Below are 27,002 nucleotides of genomic sequence, written 5' to 3'. Positions count from 1 at the left end.
AACAAGAGTAATTAAAATAAAAAGATGAAAAAATCGAATATTCCTGGTACGACTTAACAAAATACGAATGATTTTAGGTACGACTTAACAGAAACCTTTTCGATTTTAAGAACGACTTAACAAAAAAAATCCGAATGTGTTCAAGTACGACTTACCAATTATTTTTGGTACGAGTTAACTTTACTTTGAACATAACGCTATTTCTTAAACCGAGGACGCGGAATCAAAGTTTCCGGAAAAATCAATTTTTAAACTCCGATATCTCTGTAATGCATCGTCTGATTTTCAAACGGATTTCAGTTTCGTATTCAGCATGACCAACTCTACAAACTTCGTAAACATTTGAAATTGAAACGAAAAATTCGAAAAATCGAAAATTTTAAAACACTTCCGGTTTGGACCGGAAGTGACGGAAACTAAAATCCAGCCTTATGTCCAAATAAAAACGATCAATGCTTCAACACAGAAAATTCCAAGTCTGTATCTTAAAGCGTTTTTGAAAAACGCCCTGGACAAAATCACTTTTTTAAAATTTACAAATTGACGTAACGTAAAAAGGAACGTGACGTTGTAGTTGTAAATTTAACATCTTTGGGGCCCAATAATGCTACATCATCCCTGAAAGTTTCATGTAAATACGTTGAAAACTTTTTGAGATATTAAGCTTTGAAAAAGTCAGAAAAATAAAGAAAAAGAAAAAAAATAATAATAACTAGAGCAAAGCTCGTTGCAAAGCAACGAGTGGGTCTTCCGTTAATGTCGGAAGTAAAGCTGGAAGTTCCTGTAAGAAGCACAGCTCTTAAACTAATAACAAGAGTAACTAAAATAAAAAGATGAAAAAATCGAATATTCTTGGTACGACTTAACAAAATACGAATGATTTTAAGTACGACTTAACAAAAACCTTTGCGATTTTAAGAACAACTTAACAAAAAAATTCGAATGTGTTCAAGTACGACTTAACAATTATTTTTGGTACGAGTTAATTTTACATTGAACATTACGCTATTTTTTAAACCAAGGACGCGGAATTAAAATTTCCGGAAAAATCAATTTTTAAACCCCGATATCTCAGTAATGCATCAACCGATTTTCAAACGGATTTCAGTTTCGTATTTAGCGTAACCAACTCTACAAATCTCGTGAACATTTGAAATTAAAACGAAAAATTCGAAAATTCGAAAATTTTAAAACACTTCCGGTTTGGACCGGAAGTGACGGAAACTAAATTCCAGCCTTATGTCCAAATAAAAACGATCAATGCTTCAACACAGAAAATTCCAAGTCTCTATCTTGAAGCATTTTCGAAAAACGCCCTGGACAAAATCACTTTTTTAAAATTTAAAAATTGACGTAACGTAAAAACGGAAGTGAAGTTGTAATTTAAAATTTAACACCTTTAAGGGACAGTGATACTTCATAATCCCTGAAAATTTCATGTGAATCCGTTGAAAACTTTTTGAGATATTAAGCTTTAAAAAAGTCAGAAAAATAAAGAAAAAGAATAATAATAATAATAATAATAAAAAGAAACAATAGAATAACAAGAGGGTCTTCCGTTGGAAACGGAAGACCCTAAAAAGAAACAATAGAATAACAAGAGGGTCTTCCGTTGGAAACGGAAGACCCTAATAAAAAGAAACAATAGAATAACAAGAGGGTCTTCCGTTGGAAACGGAAGACCCTAATAATAGTGAAAAATAGAGAAAAAGAAACCTAACAAAAACAATAGGGTCTTCCGTTGGAAACGGAAGACCCTAATACTACTGATGCATGCGTATATTTGGTATACCACACAGGCCAAAACATACATATTAAATTTCAGTGTGACATCTATATCATATCTATCTAGCCGTTTTTCCATATGCATAATCAATACAATGTTATGTCGTATGGAGTATAATTTTTGTACATATATTTATTTACTTATAATAATCGATTTTATTGTATTAACTTTTCAGCAGACAATGAATAGATCAAAGTACTGAAGAACTGACGGGAGTTGATTTTGTCGATGTTTATTTATTTTAAAATCAATGATATGTTACTTTGCATGACAAGTACATGTAGTTTCTAATTTGAATTACGCACATTTATAGAATATGAATTTTTTTACTTTCTCGACAAGAATGTCGAGAAACCCGGCCCCATATGAATCATGTTAAATATTATTTAAAGATAAAATTAATTCAATCAAACTATGTATCATTAATAGAAATATTTCTCGAAAGTTGTATGGATCCAAACAATATTGAACTCTAGTCTCGTTCAACCAAACGCTCAGCTGACACCGTAAATCTCCGACAAGGATTTACGGAGACAGCCGAGCGTCGAGTTGAACGAGACTATATTGAACTCTGGCGTAGGAATACATACTACTACAAAAAATATTTAAATTGTTTGTACTTAAAATCTGACTATTTTCAAGGTATTTATAAGTAAGTTTCCTTGAAAATCAATGCTTTAGCATACATTACATCGAATTCATCAATTATTTTCAAGAACTAAGTCTTGTCAGCAGCAATGATTTGTGCTGAGGTCCAAACACTGTTTCACTCTCAGTTTGTCTGAGTAACTGCATAGGAGAGTTGATTAAAATCAACTCCAAAAAAAGAATGAATAGGTGAATAAATAAATAAATAAATAAATAAAATAGATAAATAAATAGATAAATAAATAAATAAATAATATTTTAAATAAATATATAATATTTATAACTTAAAGGTCTGTAACATATAGCTCCTGTTTAGTGTATGCAAAGTTATTTGCCTTTGTGTTTCTTAAGGGGGTGGGGGTACTGAATAGTATACAAACGTAAAATAAAGGTGTGATTCATGTGTCATGTATTTCTCACCTGTGCGCATGCCCACTTATATACTCATAAACTTCCGCTTCACTTCCGTTTTACCTGCAATGGCTGGATGGTTTGAAAATAATGTAGAAGAAAAGTTTCACGTTTGAATTGAAGCAGATGTGACAAGAGCTTCAGCGTCAAGAAGGGTAAGAATAATATTTTCAATTATGATAAAAGTTAATAAATGAGTTTTAGGTTCCCTTGTGTGACCAATACCTGAACACAGGTAAACAGTGCGTTTCAATTCCGCGTTTGGTAATCACGCAACAAAATGTTTATATTATTATGTTCACACAGGTATCTCGGTGTTTTTTACTGAATTAAAATGTAAAGTATTTTGTTGTTTCATACTAATAGCTAAATATTTAATTGTCAATGAAGTATTTTTGGTCATTATATTAATAACCACTTTCCTTTCTTTTTTGTTTTTACTACTTTGCAACTTTTACCAGGCTGGGACCAAATAGCCAAACTTAATTCAAAACAATGTTTAGGATACAATATTCTAAATGAGATATTTAATATACAGATGTAAAAATTATTCTATTTTTAATATTGAAAATCTGAAATTTTGATATATCATTACTAAACTTTATAAGAAGATAAATATGGCAATTTTTTAAATCTGTGTGCTGGGAAAGACACAATCAGTTTCTGCAGAGACATAAATAACAGAGATTGGCAACTCCGCCATTAGTGTGTTTTGTTGTTGAAAAATGGACGTTACTTTGAGAACTACATATTAGTATATTGATCTTAAACCAAAAGTTTATTGTGTTATGAAAAATGTGCATAGAATTTAGAAATCTTTGTGACAAAAAATTGAAAAATAAGACTGATATATAGAAAATATATAGGCCAGCTATAAAACACCAGCAAAATCTAGGATGATGGGTAGCCACGACTGCCTCCTAAAACTCCTCTTTTGATATTGTTCATAAGACATAAACTCATGAAAATATAATATTTTGAATGTTTTGGTAGTAGGATTTAGCTGTTTATATTTTGATATATTTCTGGTTACTGACTGGAAATTTCTTTGCTTCAGCAATGTTGTATTTTTCTAGAGATCCCCCAATGTATCCACCAATATAAGACATATTTTAACACAAATCTCTTGTCTTGACTCCTTGGTATATCTCCGTGTCTTCTCCAACACACAGCTAAAAAATACCTTACTGGGTACTTTTGCTTTGCAAATTTTAATTTTCCCATAAACATGTTATTAATGTGATCACACTATTACAGTGTCTGTTCTAAAATTTTATCTGACCTTGCACATACTGATTAAAATAACTAAGTATGTCTTTTTCCTGAAGTTGCAAGAAAAAAAGGAGTAGAATGAATAGATATTGCATTAAATATTTACAATTTTGACTTGCTTGCAATTGCAGTTCTTTATAACTCACCAAAAACAATTTTTTTTTTCTATTTCAGACTATCACAGTAAATAACTGTCATCATGTCACAGTATTTGTCACAGCCTCGGGGCTATGCCTCCGAGTCGGAAACGGGGAGCATGTATGAACTGCGACAGTACCCCTCCTACTACTCCTCTCAGGCGTCCATCACCCCCTATGGCAGTCACAAGAGTTTACTGTCCATGTACACCCCCTCCCAGGCCTCAACATTCCTCCCAATTGTTCAAAACGCACCAAACCCTGAAAAGAGACCAGCTGATAATTTTGGAATTGCCATGTTTTCTGTATTCATAAACCCTATTTTTGGAGTCATTGCAATTTTTCTTTCACGTGAGTATTGGTATTCAAAGAAAAAACTCTTTTATAGACAATTTATCTTGCTCATAGGGACTGAATGAGAATTACATAACCAAAAAAAAATTTTTTTTTATTATTCCTGTCACATATCATTGATAATGACATTGAGAGAGAGAGAGAGCGAGAGAGAGAGAGAGAGAGAGATGGCATGCACAAATTTATTTGATAATATCAAATTATGCTTTGTTCTTCTGTCTATCACACTCTCATGATGAAGAGAGGAATAAAGCTTATAATTATCAGAGGATTTTTGATGATTTCAAATCATTTAAAGCTGGAAGGTACTCGGGTTTCCCAATTAAATCATATTTGATCACATACAAAGTTCATACCCAATGAAACATTTCTTAAAAAAAAAAATACTGTACATCTTATATTCAAGATTCTGAAAAACTGAATATTTCAATTTATCAACCTTACTATGAATGACTCTGTGAATGTACATAAAGCATATATATCAGAAGTGAAAATCCAATTAACCCTAGCAATAATCCTTGTCTTGCCATTGATATGATCTATCCATGAACTCTTGAGATAATTGAGAATTTTCAGTTACACACATATTTGCTCGTCATCAGGCTGGCATAAGAAAGTATTTTTCAATAATTTCAGAAATGTCCAAGGACTACTTCAACAGGTGTAAATACATCAAGGCGTCCAAGTACGGGGCGTATGCCAAAGGCACAGCGATGGGTGGGATCATATCAATGATTATAGTCCTGCTCCTGATAGCAGCACAACTCATCCACTACCACATGAAGTTCTACTACTAGAGGGCATTGGGCTAATCATTGTACAAGATACATTCCTTAGTTCTTGCATGTGGTTCATATTTATAATTATTCTTAGAACTTGAACACATAGTCCAGACAGTTGAAATATGTGTATTTGGAGGACTGTGAAAATATATATGAAAGTGATATATATGCAACATACATATATATTGTGGTTAAGGTACTTTAGATATGAAAAGTGCTCAGATTTACAAAGAATCAAATTTCTGGTTTTAAATATTTTTTTCCGTATAAGTATTACCGGTATGTAATTTATTGATGCTGCTAGAATTTGTTCTTTTTTAAAGTGTCAGGGAAATACTGGTACTCTTAGTATTGGTATGCTTTTTTGCAATTTCTAAAACTGGGTTTTCATAAGGGAATTCTGCCATATATTTTAATGTCATTCTGAGATAAATACACTATACTGGTCTGACAAATTTTTAGCATATATATTTTGTATATAACAATGAATTTTAGCTGTCATTTGTAAATGTACCCATTAATCAATATCATGATTTTTATATTGACATATCAAAGCATGTGATTATTTTATCATTGTTGGATATGATTTTCCATTGCATGGATGCCGCAAACCAAATTGTTATGAATGGAATGGAAAAAGAATTATATATTGTATTGAACTCTTAAAAACATTTTTTAAAAAGTTTTATTGCTTTCTTCTTTACATGCTCCTTTAAATGTTCCGTTTTTTATGTAATTGGACAAAAAATCAATCAGTATGTTACAATGTGATTAATATGAAATGCTTCATAAACCTGTCAACTTTTTTATCATTTGCTAAATTAGATTTATGTAATAATCATTTATTAAAATGCTAATTTTTATATACAGGTATATCAATTTTCTCACCCCCTTCACCCTACACAAAATTCAAACAAGCTTCGCTGAGAAGGAATTTTCTTTTAAAAGAATGTGATTAAAAATCAAGGGGAATATCTTTTATGATGTTGCTATAGAATGTGCCATTTTTCGACGATATCTTCAAGTGCAACAAATTAATTATTCTTCCAATATTTGTCTGTATATAATATATCAATGTACATTTGTACCTAGAAGTCTTTGTACTCTTTTTGTAACAAACAAATAATAAACATGAACATGCTCCTTTTCTTTATATTTTACAAACTTATAGAGAGAGTTGACATTATGATCACAGATTCACTGTTCCTTAGCTGTAATAAATATACCAAACTTGTATGGGTCTTCTCCTACAAAGATAATAAATAAATTAATTAATTAACTAAGCGATAGGAGAGATATACCATGTAGCTTGTAATCTACTTGTGAGAGAGAGGGGAGAGAGAGATGCCATGTAGCTTGTAATCTACATGTGCATGTGGTATGTTAAGTTCATTTTTAGACACTAATTAATTTAATTGTAAAGTAATCGTGCAACTGTAAACTATTGTTTACGAACTGTGGTCTGTAAAGTAAACGACGTTAATCTATATTTCATGTTACTATGTAAACCATGATCGTTAAGGTAATAATCTATGTTTCAGCGATTCATATTAATTTTATGAGTTTGTAATTTTTAATGGTTCAGCACCTGATATTCATACTATAATAGAGTATAATTATTTTATATTCGGACGAACGAAGTGAAGGAGAATATAACTATATTAATTAACACTGAAAACAACCACTTATTTCCGATTGCAAAACATAGTTTATCCGCAGGATCAATTTGATTTTACGATTTTAAACTACGGTTAACAACTCTTGATTATAATTAGAGTTATCTAATAAATATAGCTTTGCGAATTGTGAAACTGTGATTAACAGTTATAACAGACGCAAAATCTACTGCTTTTTCAGAAAGATTAATTTACACTAGCTTTCGTAAACTGTAGTTTACATCCGTTCAATATAGTTTTACAGATGATTACTCTAATTAATTAAGTTTATAACGATTCGGCACTTAGGCCGGCCAAAGGAGACCTGGAGAAGAACTGATCTTAAAAGCAGAGGCCTGTCCATGGAGACAGCACCTAGCCAGGTGGAAAGCCTTGTAGACGCCTCAAGCACCTGGTGGCGCAGAGAGGATTGAGTGAGTGAGTGAGTGATTCGGCACTTAAAAGAACATGTTTCGTAAAATGTAGTTTACGTGCATTCGATAAACCTCAGGGGCGGTTCCAGGATTTGAGGTAAGAGGCCCAGGGCGCCCACTGAGTTTTAGGCAGGCGGTCTGGGGCCGTCGAAACCCCCGGAAGCTCATGAATTATAGAGATTTTGTAGGGTAAAAATGAAGGCTTCAAATTCATACTTTTGTCATTTAAATTTTGTATTTACTGCCACCCGGTAAATTCAAAATTTACATCATGACACTTTTAGGGTATTTTGTATTATAACATGGAAGAGTCGTTAAAACAATAGATAGTGTGACTAATTACTTGAAGGTGGGTAACATGGTCTCATTTGAACCCACGGAGAGCGTATAAACTAAAATGGGTTTTCTATATACGTTACACATTGAACCCACAAGTTTTCTTCATACTACACCGTTGAAATCAGTCTATTATAGAGAAATCCGAAGAGTTTCCAAAAAGGTTGATAATTAAAAGATAAAGGCTCGCAAGTTGTACATTTTCTTTGCGAGAAGCAGTATGATTAATAGGAGTATGGTGCGCCCCCCTCTTGAATCCGCCACTGAACCTAGTTTAATATTAACTATGAAACTATGTTTAGCTCATTTTTGTAAATTCAACAAGTCATTAAAAGGGATATTATACTTCCTATCCAATGCAATGATTTTATTTTCAATATTTGGCATTACTATAAATATAAATTAAACTCTCTCGCTTTTATTCGTCTGAGCCAATTAATCACATGGAGAGATTTAAGTTTTTTTGTACAATATTTAAAGAATTGGATGAAAATTTCCCGTTTTGATAATATGAGTATTTTTTTTTTCAGAATTACCTAGAAAAAACCAATACATATATTATAAAGAAATGTTTTTTTGGGTTTTTTTATACATCAATTTATGATATTTAATTTAGCCGATGGCTGAAATGATTGTGAAACAATATAGCCTACATGTATTGTACTTTGCAATAGAAAAGTTGCATTTAAGTGAAGGGAGAAAAACATCCAATAACATCTATTTGCGAATATTCTGGTCATTATTATACGGTAGCTATACCCTGATACTTCCTATCCAATGCAATGATTTTAATTTTATTTTAGATATTTAGCATCACTATAATATAAATTAAACACTCTTGCTTTTATTCGTCTGAACCAGTTATTCACATGAAGTGATTTTAGGTTGTTCTCTCTTATTTTCTTTTTTTTATTTACAATATTTAAAGAAGTGGTTGAAAATTTTCCGTTTTAACAATCTGAATAATTTATCATAGCATTCCTTAGAGTAGAAAACAATACATGTATTATAAACTCATAAATGTTTCTTAAGGGTTGTCTCAGCCTTTAATAGAAAAAAAAAACCTCTTAAACAATTTAAAAAATGTACAAGTTAAAGTGAAAAATATTAGTAAAATATGAATGATGCAATTTTTGGAGTATTTTATTGAATAATGATATGGATGAATTGCAAACCCACCCACATTCAACTTGTTTAGTCACGAGTTTCAGAATCGATTGTGAAATCGGGCTCGGTATCGAGATTCTATGAATAGTGTGTCCGCTAGATGGTGCTGTCGCATTGGGAGAAAGCAAAACACGCCCAAGTGGTCAGTAGATAGAAATCGTGATACCTGTGTATTTTCCAAGCAGATTCTTTTGAAAGGTATATATAATATTTTGAAATTAAGTAGCTTATTTATTCTCTTTATTCATTATAAACAACAGTATGACACGAAAAATGATATCGTTTTTGTTTTGACAGCTCTTGAAATAGTTGGATGCTAGGATATATTTAGAAATATTCAAGCAGAGTATTCTCCGTTAACAATTTTCATCAGTGATTTGTAACGTGTTATTCATCAGCTATTCATATAAGTTCTGTGTGCTTTGACAGTTTCCCAATATTAAGTTTTACGGTAACGTTACACCTTGGATCTTGGTCATGGTGATTACGAGATTTGCCAGAACCGGTTGTCACACAGCACCACGAGTTCTGTTCAATTAAGCTAGGGTTACATAGTCTACATAGAATGTATTTGTAAACTTATATCCAGGACATCCGATATATACTCAAATTTACTTTAATTAGTTGGGTTTTTTTTGGTTTACAAAATTGGGTCAAATTTATATAATTGTAAAGTAGATATAAATATATATATATCTATAATATAGCTATTAATGTCTATAGTACATATATCTCATTTATTTAACATTTAAACAGTGAACTGTGACCATTCTTGTATCAGACACAAACTAACATTCTAGATAAATAAATACTAACCCAACAAATTAAGTCACAAAAAATTGATAAATAATATTTATGGATCTTAAGCTGCAGGTCTGTATCTCCTGATCTGAAACCTTGTTTGTTATCATTGACAAATTCTGTGGAAAAAATTAGTACCATTAAATTCTTCATGCAATTTACTAATAGCGTGCGACCAGTTCTCGCCGAGTACCAATTTCACCAGTACATTTTGACGTCATTTTTTGTCTATAATTTTATGTGTTGATAAAATGACGTCACAATGTACTGGCGAGAAATGGTACTCGGCGAGAACTGGTCACCCGCCAGTATTGATATTTTTTCACTTTACTTGCCTCTGCATGATAGTCTTTTAAACATCATCACCAGCCCTGTAAATTGAAGTGATGTAGTTTGTTTACATGTACAAATGGTGACTCTCGATCTCAATGTAAATTTAACAGACTTAATTTTCCGAGGTAGGTAGCGTGTTCCAGAGAAAGTCTAATCAGGCAAGTATAGAGATGATATCAGTAGTAAATTTGCATAAAGAATTTAACATTGCTAATTTTATCCACAGAATTTGCGTGTAAATAAGGTTGACCCGTCCAAAACTAGTGCAGATTTTTGTGCGCAATAAACACTATTTTTTTCAATGGGTGGCACTGTAGCTCCCAGGTTGTCAACCCAAATTTGTTTAGTCCAGGAACTACAGGCCTGCAGCTATTGGATTTGAGTATTTTCTTCCTTATAGAATTTTTATACCATCATCTTCAAGGTTTATTAAAATAATTTTGCATGATGCTATCAAACTATCAATACACAGGTGAAGATAAGAATAAAAGGAGGATTTTCTTTTTTAGATATTGAGACAATGTTATTATTAGGGTCTTCCGTTTCCAACGGAAGACCCTTTTGTTTTTCTACGGTTTCTTTTTTTTCTTATTCTTATTATTATTATTCTTTTTATTTTTTTTCCAACTCAAATATTTCAAAAACGCTTGCATCGATTGTTTTGAAATTTACAGCTTTAATGTGTATTTAAAAGATCTCTATGATGTGAAAAAATTAATTGATGACGTCATCAATTTCGTCAGATATTGACGTTTTTCACGTTTTAAAAAGTGATTTTGTCCGAAGCTTTTCTCATTTTTGATTTAAGATAAAGCTATGAGATTTACAGAGAAGGTACAACTATCGTTTTACTTATGACATAAGGCTGGAAACTCAATTCGGACACTTCCGGTCGAAACCGGAAGCAAAACCAATTTTTTTGAATTTACATGTTTTTCAATTTAAACAATTTTACGTACGTATCTTACAGTAACTTTCATGCTGAGTTCAAAACTGAAATCCGTTTTTAAATCGGACGATGCATTACAGAGATATCGGGGTTTAAAAATTGATTTTTCCGGAAATTTTGATTCCGCGTCCTTGGTTTAAAAAATAGCGTAATGTTCAAAGTAAAATTAACTCGTACCAAAAATAATTGCGAAGTCGTACTTCAACATATTCGGATTTTTTTTGTTAAGTCGTTCTTGAAATCGGAAAGGTTTTTGTTACGTCGTACTTAAAATCAGTCGTATTTTGTTAAGTCGTACCAGGAATAATTCGATTATTTCATCTTTTTATTTTAGTTACTCTTGTTATTGGTTTAAGTGCTCTGCTTCTTACAGGAACTTCCAGCTTTACTTCCGACATTAACGGAAGACCCACTCGTTGCTTTGCAACGAGCTTTGCTCTAGTTTTTTTTAATTATTTGAAACTCTTCAAATATAGATATATTAAACAGATACATCTATAATTTTGCATTTAAAATTTGTCCATGATTTTATCTGATAAAAAAAAAATCATATTCAGAGATAAAGTTTGTTCATATTAAACTCCATTGATGTTAGTTATTCAGTGATAAAATAATGTTAGAGTGTTACACAGAGGAAGCCATCTGCCTAGTTTCACAACTGACAAGGTTTAAGTTTCAGAAAGTGCAACAAAAAAAACCCACTTGAATTATTCTTTAAAAATAAATACCCGGTAAACAGAAATTTTAAAAAACAAGTAATGTTGTAAATTACTCATTATCTCAGATTTTAAGATGTGTTAAGCTCTTGAACTGATACTTAAAACTTCCTGGCCCAGCAAGCCCTTAAGGTCAGCTATTGAAACTTAATAAAACTTTTAATTCTAAGTGGTTTGTAACATTCTTTGTTAATGTTTATACATTACATAACATGTTGACACATGTATAAATATTTAAGTCACAGCTGTCACATGCTGTTGTATAAATGTGGACAGTGGTTGTAGATGTAACAGTCAGATTTAATACAAATTAACACCTTTCATTTCAAACCCATGGACTAAGAGCTTTGGGCAAGCCATAGCATTACATAGAAAAAAAATCCATTGATTCATCAAAAGTAATAGCATATTACATCTGAAATTTTGCTTCTTGTACTAAAGGCATTACTTGTATACCAGTAAGCATTGTATGAAAGTTTGAATATACAGAATTTATATACAGATGATGTAGAATGCAGAAGTTATCAGTTTCATTCGTGGAATTTCATCAAATTGAAAAAATATTACTCAATCACTACATTAGTTGGTTGCTTCAACCAAAGGTGAAAGCGCAGGCGTCTGATGTTTAAAGATATTTCTTTTATTAATGATAAAATTATCCTTTGTACTATTATCTCCCTTTTCTTGTGGTATCCATAATTGATATGAGAGGCAGAAGACAGAATTTTGACAATGTTTTTAATGAAAGGAACAGTTGTATTGTTAATTCGTACAGATTATGCATAAGTTTACACATAAAAGTAGTATGTGGAGAACTCTGAGAAGGAATATTTTTTAATCTTTTAATTATATATGCATGAATTGCAGCCGATCTAAATAATTCAAAATGTGACGATCAAAACTTATTATTATCATAGTATAGTGGATAATTTTATTAAAGAAAGGTTTTTAACATCAGGAGCCTGTGGGTGAAACTTAAAGGTACAAGATGTTTTGTTACCAGGTACAGGTACATTTTTTTGCTCCAGACCTGTGTTACATGTATGTGCATACCTGTATATCATAGACATACATTGTATGTATATTGTTAACGGCCTATCATTAAGGATGAACAGGAAAGTATTCAGATGACATTTCAAGTGTCATTTAAAATCTGCCTCATGAAGTGTTATCTTTTAAACCACTTGGACTGTAACTTTTTACCCCATTACTTTTTTTTCACGTGGTGTGCTTTACATGGATTTTGAGTTAAGAGGATCAGACTAGTTGGTAAATGCCCACAGGTATTTTGTCAGCATAAACTTTGAATGCATTAAATGATTATGTGGAGGCTTTCCTTTTGTTATCATCCTTAAAATCTTGAATGTACAGTCATCAATTAATCCTCTTTTGCTAGAGGTTATCTCTTCTTAAGTTTTGTGAAAATTGATATCTTTTTTAGGGACCACAATGTTGTAAAAAATGGCACATTTCTTTTTTATTTGTAGAAAGTGTAGAATAGTGTCTTGAAAAAACAAACTTTTGTTCTACATTTGCACACACAATTATTATAAAGTTTATGTTAATATATTTGTAGAAATCGTTAAAAATGGCTGGCTGCTGTAATTCCATTGCAAGATGTCTGTTGATATTGTTCAACATCCTTTTTTGGGTGAGATAATAGGGAAATACATTTCTGTTGATTATAGTTCATTTGTAGAAGTTAATTAGCAAATAATATTAAAAGATTTGGATCCACATGTTGTTTTTTTTTTCGATTAAAAAAATATTCAAGTATTGTACTGTATGAAAGAAAGTTTTATTTGCTCCATTTAAGTTTTTAAAAAATTTTTTCAACTGTGTACATATAATATTTTGTTTGCTTGATAGCTTTCTGGTGCTGCACTCCTTGGTTTAGGGATTTGGTTCAAAGTGGACAAGAACATTAACTCCTACCTGGACGTGATTGAGGTTGACACGGAGGACCCGTATTTCGACTATGCAGTCTATGTCCTCATTGCATTTGGAGCCTTTGTGTTCCTCGTAGGATTCTGTGGCTGTTGCGGGGCAGTCCGGGAGAGCAAGTGTCTTCTGGGATTTGTAAGTTCAAATAGTCAAGTATTTCGAAATCTTTATTGCATCATTACGTGATGATGAATGGGTACATAGAATTCTAGGACTTTTTATCCATACATGTCAAATGGAAACAGCTTATTATTTTGCTCAACATTTTGCTGTTTATGTAAAGATAATAAAATCGTTACTACCGGTAATGTGTTTGTTAAGGCAGTAGTTTCTGTGTACAAGTGCTCTCTGAATCAATGAAGCCCTTTGTCACTTAATACTTTCTGTTAATACACATGAACTAAGTCAATATATCAAAGTTTGATCTGTAGTTGATGATCAGGACAAGATCAGGTTTTCCTGAGATCACAAATATAGAATTGTACAACCTCAGCCATCAGCAAAAAATTTCCAGAAAATATATAAATTTGCTTGCAATGCAGACTAAATATATACACAATTAATTGAGAGAGATTTCATTTAAGTGATCAATAAAGAGAAAAATGGGGATTGTAAGCTTGTGACGTAAAGATATAGTGAGCTAGCAGTCGATTGAATAATTTCCTTATATGATGAACAGACTCTCATCATCAAGAGAAAGAAAAATTGAATGTAGTTCATTGTATTGACTTTTCAACATAAAATAATGCCTCTTTTCTTTCAACTTTTACTGTACAACACAATGAACCAATTAAAATTAAGCAATTGCAACTATTGGAAAAAGTAAAAAAAGACACCCACAAAAGGACTCTTGACAATTGATTATGGTAAATATATAGGATGTGTCAACAGTGTAGGTTTTATTGAATTACATTACATAGATGGTATTTTTTTGTTAAAGATATTAGACCTTGAGGTACATATATGTACTTAATACCAGCTGTCAACTATTGGGATCAGATCTGTTCTTTTGTAAATATCATTTCAAAGCCAAGCATAAAAGTCAGACCAGCCCACATAACTGCCTCGCCCTCACCAACTTTTCTCAAGCTAATACTCAGCCTGAACTTCGTTTTTAAGGATTTGAGTTTAGGACTGAGTTGAGTGTTCTGAAAATGGTGGGGACAGCAGGACCAGGTTAAATCTCATAGTAACACAATCACGAGAGCTTTTAACCTGGCTAAAAGGCATCTTTCCTCTGTACCAGGATCTTATGGCATGAATTTACAAATAAAAGTGAATGTAAATTGCAGTATGTGCAGCTAAAAATATATTTTGTTAAGCTTAAAGTGTAAATTCAGTTTAATTAGAGAGTGAAAACTGAAGTGAATGGGAAAAAAAGACGTAATATACTTGAGGAAAAAAGGATTAAATGTACCTGTAGATTTAATTTAATTACTCGGTCTTGATGAGTAATTGGAAAAACCATTTCTGTTCTTATCAGTATCCAAGGCAACCTTTCAATACAGACTCTCTGAAAAGGGTGTGGTTCTAATCCAACGCTATGTAAGGCGACACTTACCCTGGTTAAGATAAAAAGATTAGTCAATGTGACACTGGTGGTGTAAGCATGTACCGGTATACAGAGAAAACTGCCATTAACTAAACAATGTATGATATTTCTTTTTCCAATTATTTAAAAAGAAATTATTTGAACAAGTGCATGTAAATTGAACACATCATTAAAAGATTATATTTTTTTCTTTAACTAGATTGAAAGTTTAAAACTGATATTTGAATAGATTTTCACATAAATATGGATGCTGATAAACCCTCAGTATTTTCCTGACGTCTAGGAAGAGTTGAATAACTGATACAAAAGTTGTCAATGTTTGATATTTCACATATTGATTTATCACGTTTGCCTGATTCAGAAATAATTGCGAATGATTAATTTTTTATAATACCAGTACGCTGTGATGATATTGTATATCACCAGTGGGTTTAGAAACCAACATTAATTGATAAAAGACCAGCTACAAACAGGTGTTTGATTTTTTTTTTCCAGTATTTAGACATAAACACTAAGATTTAATTATTGTTAGTCAGTTGCTCTCACTGGTATTTTTCAATATACACATAGTCTAGAAGACAATTTGAACACATGGAACTTTATTTTTGCAATAATTCTGACCTGATTTTCAGCCGCTTAGGAAAGATTAGCACTATAGACACGAATGACCTTTCAGATTCGCACTGGTTTTAGATGTTGGAACCGTCAATATTAATATTGGTTTCTATTTATATAAAAAAGCTTATGACGTGACGAAGATCTGAGTAGAGTGTAAATTCCGTAATTTGAGACTTTTCGATATTTTCAATTGTTTCATTAGATTTTCTCCTGTTTAGTCAAATCGTTCATTTTAATCTACTTAACACAAATATCAGTTCATCGTGTGTTAGAGATTTATATACGTGCATATGAAAAGAGTGAAAATGAAACATAAAAAATGAAGAGTTGAAAGGGGATTGAATATATAAAAATTAAGCATAAATCAATAAACCTAAGGATATAGGCCAATTTTACAGAAATTTTAATTGGATTTAGTTACTATGAGTTATCAATGCTAACTCATGTGATTATTTTTTTAATGAACATGTACACACATAAATCGCACTTTTTAGGTCACCTGAGTCACCTAATAAGTTCATAATCTCATAGGCACAACAATAATATTTAAATGTCAGCCTCTTTTTTATTTTGCATTTTCTCTTATCAAATACATAATATATGTAATGCAAAAACAGGAAAACTGTACTAAATTCCATTAATATTTTTTCAGTACATCTTTTTCCTGATGATCATCATTGGAGGAGAGATTGCAGCTGCTGTCTTTGGATTTCTGTACAAGGATAAGGTAACCAACAGCTACAAAATCAAAGTACTGACAGTACTGAAGGATGGCCAGCATTCATTACATATGTATGATATCTGGTAGTTTTAACCCGTATTCTGCTTATTTCAGCAAATGAAACTATTTCAATAAAAAATATTTGTACCTGTAGACAAGACGGTAGGAATTAAAAAGTAATTACTATTTTTAAGTGATCTAATTTAAAATAATTTATAGTTATATAGATGGGGAAAACCATTAGGCTAGTTTCATTTTTACTGTATAGTGAAATGTTAATTGTTTAAATAAGTATGGACTTTATGAGTTGAACATATTTTATTGACTAATGCCAAAAGGATTGGACACAAGTTCCAAAAACTTAAAAAGTCCTCTCCTTGTACATAATATATTACAATTACAATGCCATACAATGGACTTTATTGTTAGGTTTCATCATAAATTGTTGAATACCAATTTTCTAATATATTGTTGTTGACTTGATCCATGAGTTTAAATGTTCGTTGAAGTGCAATATCAAATAACATATTGTATTGATAGTATCATTGGCCAAAATTCACATATTCTTGAAACAGTGGTGCTCACTAAATCCACTCAAAGTGATGTCCACGAAAAATTAATGAAACTTCTGTATTGATTCAATAATAATCAAAACTGGGAAAAGTTCTGCATACAAACCCCAACTTCTAAATTACTGAAAGATATGTGTTTGATTTGATGACGGAAAAATTCAATTTTGGGGGAAAAAATCGAGTTTTTAAACTGTACCACTATTCCTGAAAATAAAAGTCCCTGCAGTATTTGAACTCGGGACCGGCAGATTGGTAGATTGAAGCTACACCCATTGCGCCACAGAGATAGACAACACATTTTGGCAATATAAACTGTTTCACAATGCGTTCTATTAGTCATGTTGTGACATACTGTGACAGTCATAAAAATTAGAAGTCACAGGTTGTCAAGCATCCTCAAAGCTATGAGCAACATGTACTGGTACCTGAAACAAATACATTGCAGCATTCAGGGTGAAAATGCACTTAAAGAAAGGAGATTGACAAATAAGGACTGGTATAAATACACCGCTCATGTATCATAGCGAGAAAACCCAATTAATTATATACATGCTATAAAAATAGCATACTCATGCAGGCTTTCAATTGGCATCTTGGTGGTATTTAATTGATTTCATGCAGCTTTCACATAAATGCTTGTGTTGACATCAGCAGTTATGTTTCATTTATTTGTAAAGCACACCTTATTCAGTCATTCAATGAGCTATTGATTATAGAAGTGCATTGTTCAGATTGATTGGGAAAAAAAGTAGTGGGAGTAGAGTTTCAGTTGTTCAGAAATTACCTATCATAGGTGTTTATTATCTTTTTTTTTACTGTTAATGCCTACCTGTAATGAAACAATCTAAGTCTGCCACAATAAGAGAATACATTCGATATCCCATTCTCATTGTATTTCATATGCATGTGAAAAGAATGATGGACCTAATTCATTTAAGAGTTATTAAAAAATCAATTGAGAAATACACTAACAGTAAATTAGATTTTTTGTTATACAAGTAGCCCTTTTAATAATAAGTTGTTTTTATCTCTTTTCCTATAAAATATAACAGGAAACTCCTGTCTAGTGATGGAAAGTCAAATGTCTACAAACATTTTGCAATTATTATAGAAAATTAACATGTATTGAAATATTATGGTGTTCGTTAAGATTATTTTCAGTTTTAACAATTGATGAAAAATGACCACACTAACAACTTTTGGGGAGAACATGTCAAAATTAATTCATAAATCTATGCAAATATTGCAAAAATTATGTCATTGAGGATTTAGTATTTTTACATAAAAGCACAGGGACTTGCAACTTTTGTATTTCAATGTTACCATATTGTGGTAAATTTACTCTATTAACTGCTGAAGATTGGACAAAAAACCCCTGAATAATACTGAATACTTAGGCCTTATAAAATACATGTATGTCGAAAAGTATATTTTACAACCTGCTATCCTATTACCTGCATCAAATTCAGTATGCTTTGATTAATTAACATTGCATCAAAAGCAGTTTTTTCAATGCAATTTAAGTGATTGTGATGACATATCAAGAAATTATTGATCATTTTGTCCCAATTTCTTTAGGACATGGGATGCCAATTTTTTTTACATTTGTGGAATTTAATTCCATCAGATGGATTTGATGATACATGTACAGTGTACATGAAGATGAAAATACAAATTACACATCATAATGGTATTATTTGAACCAGAAATTTATTTTGACGCAAATGCATATACTGCTGATCAATTTATTTCAACTACATATATTTACATTTGCAAATATGCTTCCTTATATGAACCCATAGCATAGCAAGAACGTTTGGGCTTCACAGGATTTAATCACGTGACCAACCAAGTTCATATCCGAGTGAACATTTTAACTTGCTGTTTATTTCTTAAATGTATATATGAATTCAATTCAATTTCTCTATATCAAATATTTTGTATTTTTAGGTGGAAACAAAAGTGAATGATCTTCTAATGGAGACCATGGAAAAATACAAGACAAGCAAGAACGTGAGGAACGCTTGGGACTTTGTGCAGATTGAGGTGTGTATTGGACTGTCAACATAGCGATTGAAGCATTAATTATAAGGATATATTATAATCATTGGCTTCTGTAAAAGTGAATTAAGAAGTACAATGAAATATAAGCAATTGCTAAAAAAGCAGTAATGGTATTATTAATAAGAAATCCTTTCGAGCAAGACCTAGGTCTGAAAAATTGATAACTTTAATAGCTTAAAAGATAAATCTTTCCAAATTAAAACTGGTACATGCATTTGATATATCGCAAGCAAATGTATTTTTTTTTTCATGGCTAAATCTATTGTTTCTGTGTCTTATTCTTCTTGTGTCTCATTCATAGGGCAAAATTTGATCTAGGCTAACTTATTTAAACAATAAAATGCTTTCTTTGGTGATTGATGTGGGATATGAAGGGGGTGACGTTGCAGAAAAAATACATACGTAAAAATTTTTTGCAGTGATCACTACCTTCATAACCCTCATGAATCATCAAAGAAAGCATTTTATTGTTTATATTTACATCTCTTTTTAACTAATTAATAAATTGAATAAAAAAATAAGTAAAATTCACTAAATTACTGTTAATAAGTACATCAGTTCATTAGCTAAAAGAAACAGCCAAATTGTCTCATGTCAGACATGTGGGAATTTGAGTCTGACATCATCATGATAATTTTGTGCAGTCTGTGATTTTTCTTAGGTCGCTGTAGGTTTCGACCAATCAATAATTGACGCGTGTAGATTTCAGTCCACTGTAGATTTCAACCAATCGATAAATGGGGTGTGATTTCAGTCTGGCTGTTTCTTTAGATCTATGAATTACCGTAACTAAAAGTCTAGGTAAGAAATAGAGGGAACCATACTCAGTAGATGTAAATATTAGTTTACGAAGGCAGATTCTCTGTTTAAGCTTATTAATCCAAATGTTTACATATTTTAAAAGCTGGACTTTCCTCAGTTGCATGCTTTGTTATATATAATTCTTTTTTTTATCTATGTTTGTAGTTGGATTGCTGTGGATCAGATTCTTATGAAACATGGAAAAACCTGAGCATCAGATACAATGCTCAAGTAAGAAAATATTCTCTTTTTTTTTTTTGTCAGCTGAGTCACTTATTATTCTCTGTTTATCAGTCAGATGCTCAGGAAGAGATATATTTTAATAACATTTTCCTCAGCTAAAAATGCAATTTTGCATTATCAGTATATTTATTGTTATATTGTTATTCTATTGTTCTATAATTAGATGAAGTTGTGCATTAAGGCCCTTGGGTCACTTGATTGGGTGCTTTTTTCAGCAGTCTGTAGTCATTCTTTTGTTTAGTGATGTTTCTGTACTCTGTAGCCTGTCGACTTTCCATCTACTTGCTGTGTTTTGACTGACAAAACAAAAGCTATTGATGATCTGGATTCAGCCATGCCAAAGGATGCCACATTATGCTTTAATGCAACTGAAGGCTACTATCATTCAAAGGCAAGTACATGTACTTCATTGTCTATGCATATACATACATGTATGTATAATTGTAAAAGTAAATATTCAAAATGAAATCACAATTTGATCAAATTCACATACATAAGTATTTGTATATCCAATATTTGTATATATGTTAGCAACATTGCATTTGGGTAGCAAATTCTTAGAATGGCAATAGGATGATTTCATTAGGGAATTTTTCTTAAGTTATACATTTTGTTTACGCCGGGGTGTTAAGGAAGCATATGGAATCTGAGTTACATGTAATTCCATGAAATCACAAATCTTAGTTATTATGTACATATTCAAATATCTGAGCAACAAAACATAGATCAAAAGCAAATAAAAAATACTGAAGACAATTTTTTTCCAGAAATTAGTTTGTGTCACAGGTGCTTGAGGACAGGATCGACCCCCCCCCCCCTCCTTCCACCCCCCCCCCCCCCCCCAGCCCCAATATATAGACCCCTGGGACTTTATTGTTCTTTTTTATTAAATTATCCTTATATGACATATTTCTAATCTAATTTATTCATCCATTGCCCAAAATTACATAAAACAAACATTTTTGAAAAAAAATCAGACCCTCTGTACATATGATACAAGAAGGTTGCTAACTTCGTCTGCCAGCCGAGAGGCACTGCCGATGAATATTTGTTAAAATGTACTATCAAACTACATCTACTAGTAAAACGGTGACCTCATGTCGTAGCCCGATAATTCCCTTCACTGAATATCTGCATGCCATGCCCGTGTAAATACATTTATTAGGTAAATAGGACAATTTTCACCGACAAGTTGCAAGTTTTGAACCAAATCATCTAGAACCAACGGAAGTGAGGTTTTATCGCAAGGAAGACATCTCTGAGAGATTTATGAAATTGCATGGCAAACTCGAAAAAAGTACAATTCATAAGAAATATAATTCTAATCAAGCCAAGAAAACTTTTTTATCGTCTTGGGAACTGGAAAATCTAAAAGAATGCACTCATACTGAGTGTATTACAATGGAAGACATAAAAGAGAAAAAAATAAATTCTGTTACGAGTTATCTTCCTTGCGATAAACCTTTACTTCCGTTGGTTCTAGATGGACGAAGTTAGCAACCTTCTTGTATTATATATGTAGAGGGTCTGATTTTTAAAAAATATTTGTTTTAAGTAATTTTGGGCAATGAATGTATAAATTAGATTATAAATATGTCATAAAAAGATAATTTAATTTAAAACTTAATTTAAAAAAAAATAATAAAGTCCCGGGGGTCTATAATCTGGGGGGGGGGGGGGGGGGGGGGGGGGGGGTCGATCCTGTCCTCAAGAACCTGTGGTTTGTGTTACGTAGATTTACACATTGATGACGTCATGACTAAAAGTTGAATGTCGTGTGAATTTGATCGGAAAGCATTGTAAACATATTCAAAATATAACTAATCTAAGAACTCTAAAAAAGTATTGTGGTGTGATTTATAGAGAATTGAACATAAGAATACTGGGGGAGATGTTAGTTTTATCAATCATTCGCTAAAAGGTATGTAAATTTGCTTTTATTTCTCGGCCAGGCTTTCCTCTGTCGTTGTTTAGGGTGTAAAAATCCGACTAGAACAACACTACCCTGTATATATTGAACATGAAATTTTATACGTATCGTTAGTTTGATCAATGCTTAAATTGAAAAGTGCTGCTAGAATCCCATGTTGTGTGTTGTTTTGATGCAATTTGCCGTTTTCCGTGCAATCTATATAAAAGTTAGGAAGGTTTTACTAGAACCGGATAAATAACTTTTTAATAAGGACAAACATAGGATTTAATCAGCGGTTTTGATTAAACTGAGATGTTTTGCTTTCACTTGGTATGCTTATTTTATCTTGGAAACGGCGGGGTAGTGTTGTTCTATCTCATTTTATGTTAATGAAATCAATATACGTAAGCTATTTATAGTTGTCACATGATAATGCACCAATGTGGCATTAATGTACTACCCGATTTTATTGCACTGACATCTATTTTAAAGGATAATACTAAGTTTTTGATCTTATTCAAAATAATTATTTAATTTCACGATTTTGAATATAACAGTCAAAATAAGACGCTAAATTGCCCATATGCTTCCTTAACACCCCCGCGTAATGATTTACTGATTTTGCTTATGCATAAAAAGCTATCTAGTACATTTGTGAACCTTTTTTCCTTTATAACAGTGTATCCATATTCTTTTGTAGGGATGTAAGGATGGATTGAAAGATTTAATCATGGAATACAACTGGATTATATTTGGAGTAGCAATTGGAATTGCATTTCTAGAGGTACCATTTTTCATTCCAGATTGGATGTGACATATGCATGTACTTTTCTCCAGTCTATGACTGAAAACTTGATTACCCCCCCCCCCCCCCCCCCCCCCCCAATTATTTTTCCTATACATAAGAATAGCTTCCGCTAGCAGTTTTTGCTGATACATATAATGTATATATTCATATTCAATGGTTTATTGACATCACCATGTTAGCATACAGTCAAAATGAAATCAAATGACAGACGAAAGAATATTATAACATAAAGGCTATAGCATGCAAGACAGTTTTATAAATTCTTCATAGTCCTTGAAACTGTTTTCTTTGAATTAAGCATTTATCTAAGTAGAAACATAGACGTTTTGTATTATTCTAACGTAATCACATGGATTAACAATTTCTTTAATGGGATCAATACTACAGTATAATTTATCTTTGAAAATATCTCAATATTGAAATCGAAAACTGTCATACATAGGACAGTTAATGGTTTTCATTTTCGACTAATAATTTACAAGCATAGCATAAACGTTTTTCCTTAGGGATAATTGGTTTACAATATCTACCAGATATATAATTTTTTTTCAGCAAAAATTGCATTTGCATTGAACTTTTCAATCATTTGATTATGATTCCAGGTCATAGGAATCGTTTTCGCCTTCTGCGTTTGTCGAGAAATCAACAAGGATGACTAGAGCAGGTGCCGGGGACATGTGAAGTTTTCATCCAACCATTGTCATTGTTTTGTGTGTTTACCAGGATATTTTCACACCAGCTTTAAAACAGAAACTTGTAATACTTGTTCAGCGTGTATAATGAAGGGGGCATTGTGACAGCTATCAATGCTTGTTATACGACCGCTTTCGAAGCATCTGTTTTTGTTCGTGATTATGGGGAAAATGAAAAAAAAAACCATTCCAAGGTTGGCATTTGCTTCATTCTGCCCTAAAATAATGAGTATTTACATTCACCAATCACTTATCGGTAGTATATTTTGTTGTATATGTGACAATATCATTTACATTTTAACTGAAAAGTACATACATCTTTGCTTAGATTATACTTGAGCAAACAAAATGAAGGAAAAAAATCTTGGATTGGTTTGTGAACTGCTCGGACTGAGTTCTAAGATATTTGTTACTTGTATTACCAGGTTCTTGTATGTTGTACTGATATTTCAGCTTTATTGGCAGATATCATTTCACTGCATTTACATGTATATGCAGCCATTTCATTGGTTATTGCTAGGACAAACATTTAGAAATTCTAATTTAAATAGATTCTTTCAATGCAGTTGCCCGATTAAATTGTAGTGCCTTTAGAAGAAAATCATCATCATTTTGCATTGTCTGCAATTTGTTTTGAAAATCCATGTTTAATCATTGTAGAGATCAATTTTTATTGATTTCTGAATGCAGTGTATTTGTAACAATTTTTTGAAAATTTGACCAAATGTTAAAAAGCACAATTCAATTCGTGAACAAGCTTTTTTTTCTTAAAATTACATGATTTAGATAGGAAGCAGTAGCTTGCTTATACTTTCTTTATATTAGGAGTATAGATGGGAGGTATATTATTTTTGTTTTATCATTCATATATATATGTACCGTTTATATGCAAAATTAATGTTACTATGTAATTTAATTTTTCTGTTCAGCCGCAATTTTGTTGAATTTTTTTTATCATAAGAATTATCTTGAAATTTGGTTGTTATTTAAATACTTTTTGAAAAGAATAAGAGTTGAGTTTTCAAGTTGGAATCTTTTTCCTTCAATAACTATCATATATAATATTATATATTTTACAAAGTATATACTATATTGTTCAGTGTATTTATATTTGAACTTGAATGTATTTCAAATATTTTCATGGCTTTTTATATCTTCTAGAATATATTTTTTACCTGAGTAAATTATAAATAAATTATTGTCTATAGTAAGTATACATATTTTTACCATTGAATGTTTTGTTATTAAGCTTTAATGTTCCATTTACCTTATCACATAGTATTATTTCTTTGGGATTTTTTTCTTGCAAAGCTTTTGATAAAATTTTGAAGATCTTTTCCATCAACTGTTGTACATTTATGAAAATATGTAAATGTTTTCCATCAACTGTTGTATATTTATAAAAGTTTGTAGAATTTTTCGATTAACTGTTGGACATTTATCTTGAGATATTTATTCAATGTTTACCTTATCAGAGTCGCACACATTTATTAAGACCTAAGTGATGCATATAGACTTAGATTTCTTTGATTAACATGCTTTCTCTATGTTGGAATTTGTTGTTATTAACAGATTTTGAATTCTTTACACCGTATTGTGGTTAAATAAGGATAAAGCATTTTTGGCAGCAACAGAAATGCATGTCAATAAGCATAAACATGGTTATCAGAATGCAACATTTTCAACATCAAAATAGCAAAAAAAAATTGCTTTTCATTGGGTGAGGAATGTTACAAATAGAATAACTGTGGTTCTAATTATCATTCCATAAAAATAATTTAGTTTTTCAACAACAAAAAATAGTGTAGCTGTGCTGTGGACCTACCTCTTGGTTAGGGGAACCCCCTGGGATACCCCGACCTAGCTTATACTTAGTCACTTAAACATGTTCATGTTGTACCTATATTTTTGTACACTGATAGTCAAAGCCACATGTATTATGCAAATGGGACAAGTCAGGTATTTAACCCCCATCAGGTGTCATTGAAGAACCGCAAGGGTCAGAGACACAAATTACTTGTACTTATTGGTAGTTTTAACCAAGTAAGTACGGAGTTTTTAACTGGGTAATTTCATAGTGTACATGTATTACTGTAAAAGTGGTTATTTACACTGGTGGTGAAGTACGTGTTTTCAATACTGTAGATTCCTAATTAAATGTGAGGAATTAATATCTGCGTAAACTTGCAAGAAGCACACCTTTAATTTAAAATTTCGCTTTTATTATTGGTCATATGTAAACTAAATGAAACTAGGCTAAAAATTTGGTGTTCAGTATTTTATATTCTGACATGATTTGATGCAAACCAGTTGATTCGCGGAATTAAGTACTCAAGTAAATTAAGGTATCTACAGTAGTCAAACAATCTGCGTGGGTATTTGATACGCGGATGCTTGATTTACCTCACAAAAGTTTAGATTTTTTACCATATATGTGCGTGTATTTCCGCGGTTTAAAGCGTTATGTGTAACAAGTGTAATCTTCCTCCACACATATATGAAAATAACCACTTTTACAGTATGTTTTTTGGATGGTGGTAAATTTGTATGATATTGAGAATTGTTATTAGACAAGGGCTACAAACTGGAAGATATACTACTTGTTACCAAAGAAGTGGACAACAATTTGTGATAAAACATTAGGTCAAGATCTTAGGTTACACGCTTTTATCATCAAAGCTTAGATTTCTTGATGTAAAATCCTCCATGACATAACTTGTATTAAAGCTAGCTGTACTTTCTATCCTGTTTGCTACAAGTATTTTAAAACCAGCTTTTAAATGCTACGGTAATTTTGAAAGTCCCGTTAAGAGATACCGTTATTAGTAATCAAAATATTATGGAATATGGTTTAATGAAAGAAGTATTATTCAAACAAACAAGATAAACTGGGACTAAAGAGACCTATTGTTGAATTATTGATATTGAACGAATACAATTTCCTTTTGATATTACTTATATATAGCAGTTATATTATAAAATATTTTTATTGCAGTTTTCATCTCTAGAGATATCAATGGTTTATTGTTATTGTGTATTGTTTATTTTTTTATATACATCTAGTTAAATATTTAGTAAGATAAGGGCTGTAATTAGTGCATAATATCATAGAATGTGGTTCATTAATTTTTGACAACAAGACTCTTATTTCATTGTTGTGTATTCTGGTTTTCAGTAATAAAAAGGAGTACTTTTCGTTGATAAATTTTGCTTTGTGTTTATTTTTCATAGCTTACGGTACTTTTGATCTCAAAAAGGTGCAGGCGAACCCTACTCTTCTTAGCACGTTTTATT

At 31.5% G+C, this 27,002-nt stretch overlaps 2 protein-coding genes across 4 annotated transcripts; both read left to right on the top strand.

Moving 5' to 3' along the window:
• Positions 1-2,845: 2,845 nt before the first annotated feature.
• On the top strand, positions 2,846-6,531 carry LOC128161016 (uncharacterized). The gene is made up of 3 exons (XM_052824285.1): positions 2,846-3,000; positions 4,292-4,605; positions 5,245-6,531. Exons 2-3 carry the CDS (start codon positions 4,317-4,319, stop codon positions 5,403-5,405), a joined length of 450 nt encoding a protein of 149 aa, XP_052680245.1. The 5' UTR covers positions 2,846-3,000; positions 4,292-4,316; the 3' UTR covers positions 5,406-6,531.
• A 2,492-nt stretch (positions 6,532-9,023) lies between these two features.
• LOC128160874 (CD82 antigen-like) lies at positions 9,024-26,913 on the top strand. 3 transcript variants are annotated; one of them, XM_052824183.1, is made up of 9 exons: positions 9,024-9,180; positions 13,358-13,432; positions 13,651-13,860; positions 16,548-16,622; positions 19,139-19,234; positions 20,219-20,284; positions 20,559-20,687; positions 22,909-22,992; positions 23,619-26,913. In XM_052824183.1, exons 2-9 carry the CDS (start codon positions 13,370-13,372, stop codon positions 23,673-23,675), a joined length of 780 nt encoding a protein of 259 aa, XP_052680143.1. In that variant the 5' UTR covers positions 9,024-9,180; positions 13,358-13,369; the 3' UTR covers positions 23,676-26,913. The 3 variants fall into 3 exon arrangements, with proteins under 3 accessions (XP_052680143.1, XP_052680148.1, XP_052680151.1); XM_052824188.1 differs by lacking the exon at positions 9,024-9,180 and adding an exon at positions 10,221-10,241; XM_052824191.1 differs by lacking the exon at positions 9,024-9,180 and adding an exon at positions 12,698-13,064.
• Positions 26,914-27,002: the final 89 nt, after the last annotated feature.

This window comes from Crassostrea angulata, chromosome 1 (genome assembly GCF_025612915.1).
Source record: "Crassostrea angulata isolate pt1a10 chromosome 1, ASM2561291v2, whole genome shotgun sequence".
Lineage (NCBI taxonomy): Eukaryota > Metazoa > Mollusca > Bivalvia > Ostreida > Ostreidae > Magallana > Magallana angulata.
Note: the sequence above shows the minus strand (reverse complement) of the source record. Positions and strands in the feature narration are given on the sequence as shown.

Bases quoted from the DNA above. Each gene is read 5' to 3' on its own strand.
- LOC128161016 (XM_052824285.1), top strand. From the start codon at position 4,317: ATGTCACAGTATTTGTCACAGCCTCGGGGCTATGCCTCCGAGTCGGAA. The intron at 4,606-5,244 runs GTGAGTATTGGT...CAATAATTTCAG, and splicing joins CATTGCAATTTTTCTTTCAC to AAATGTCCAAGGACTACTTC.
- LOC128160874 (XM_052824183.1), top strand. From the start codon at position 13,370: ATGGCTGGCTGCTGTAATTCCATTGCAAGATGTCTGTTGATATTGTTC. The intron at 13,861-16,547 runs GTAAGTTCAAAT...ATATTTTTTCAG, and splicing joins GCAAGTGTCTTCTGGGATTT to TACATCTTTTTCCTGATGAT. The intron at 19,235-20,218 runs GTGTGTATTGGA...CTATGTTTGTAG, and splicing joins GGGACTTTGTGCAGATTGAG to TTGGATTGCTGTGGATCAGA.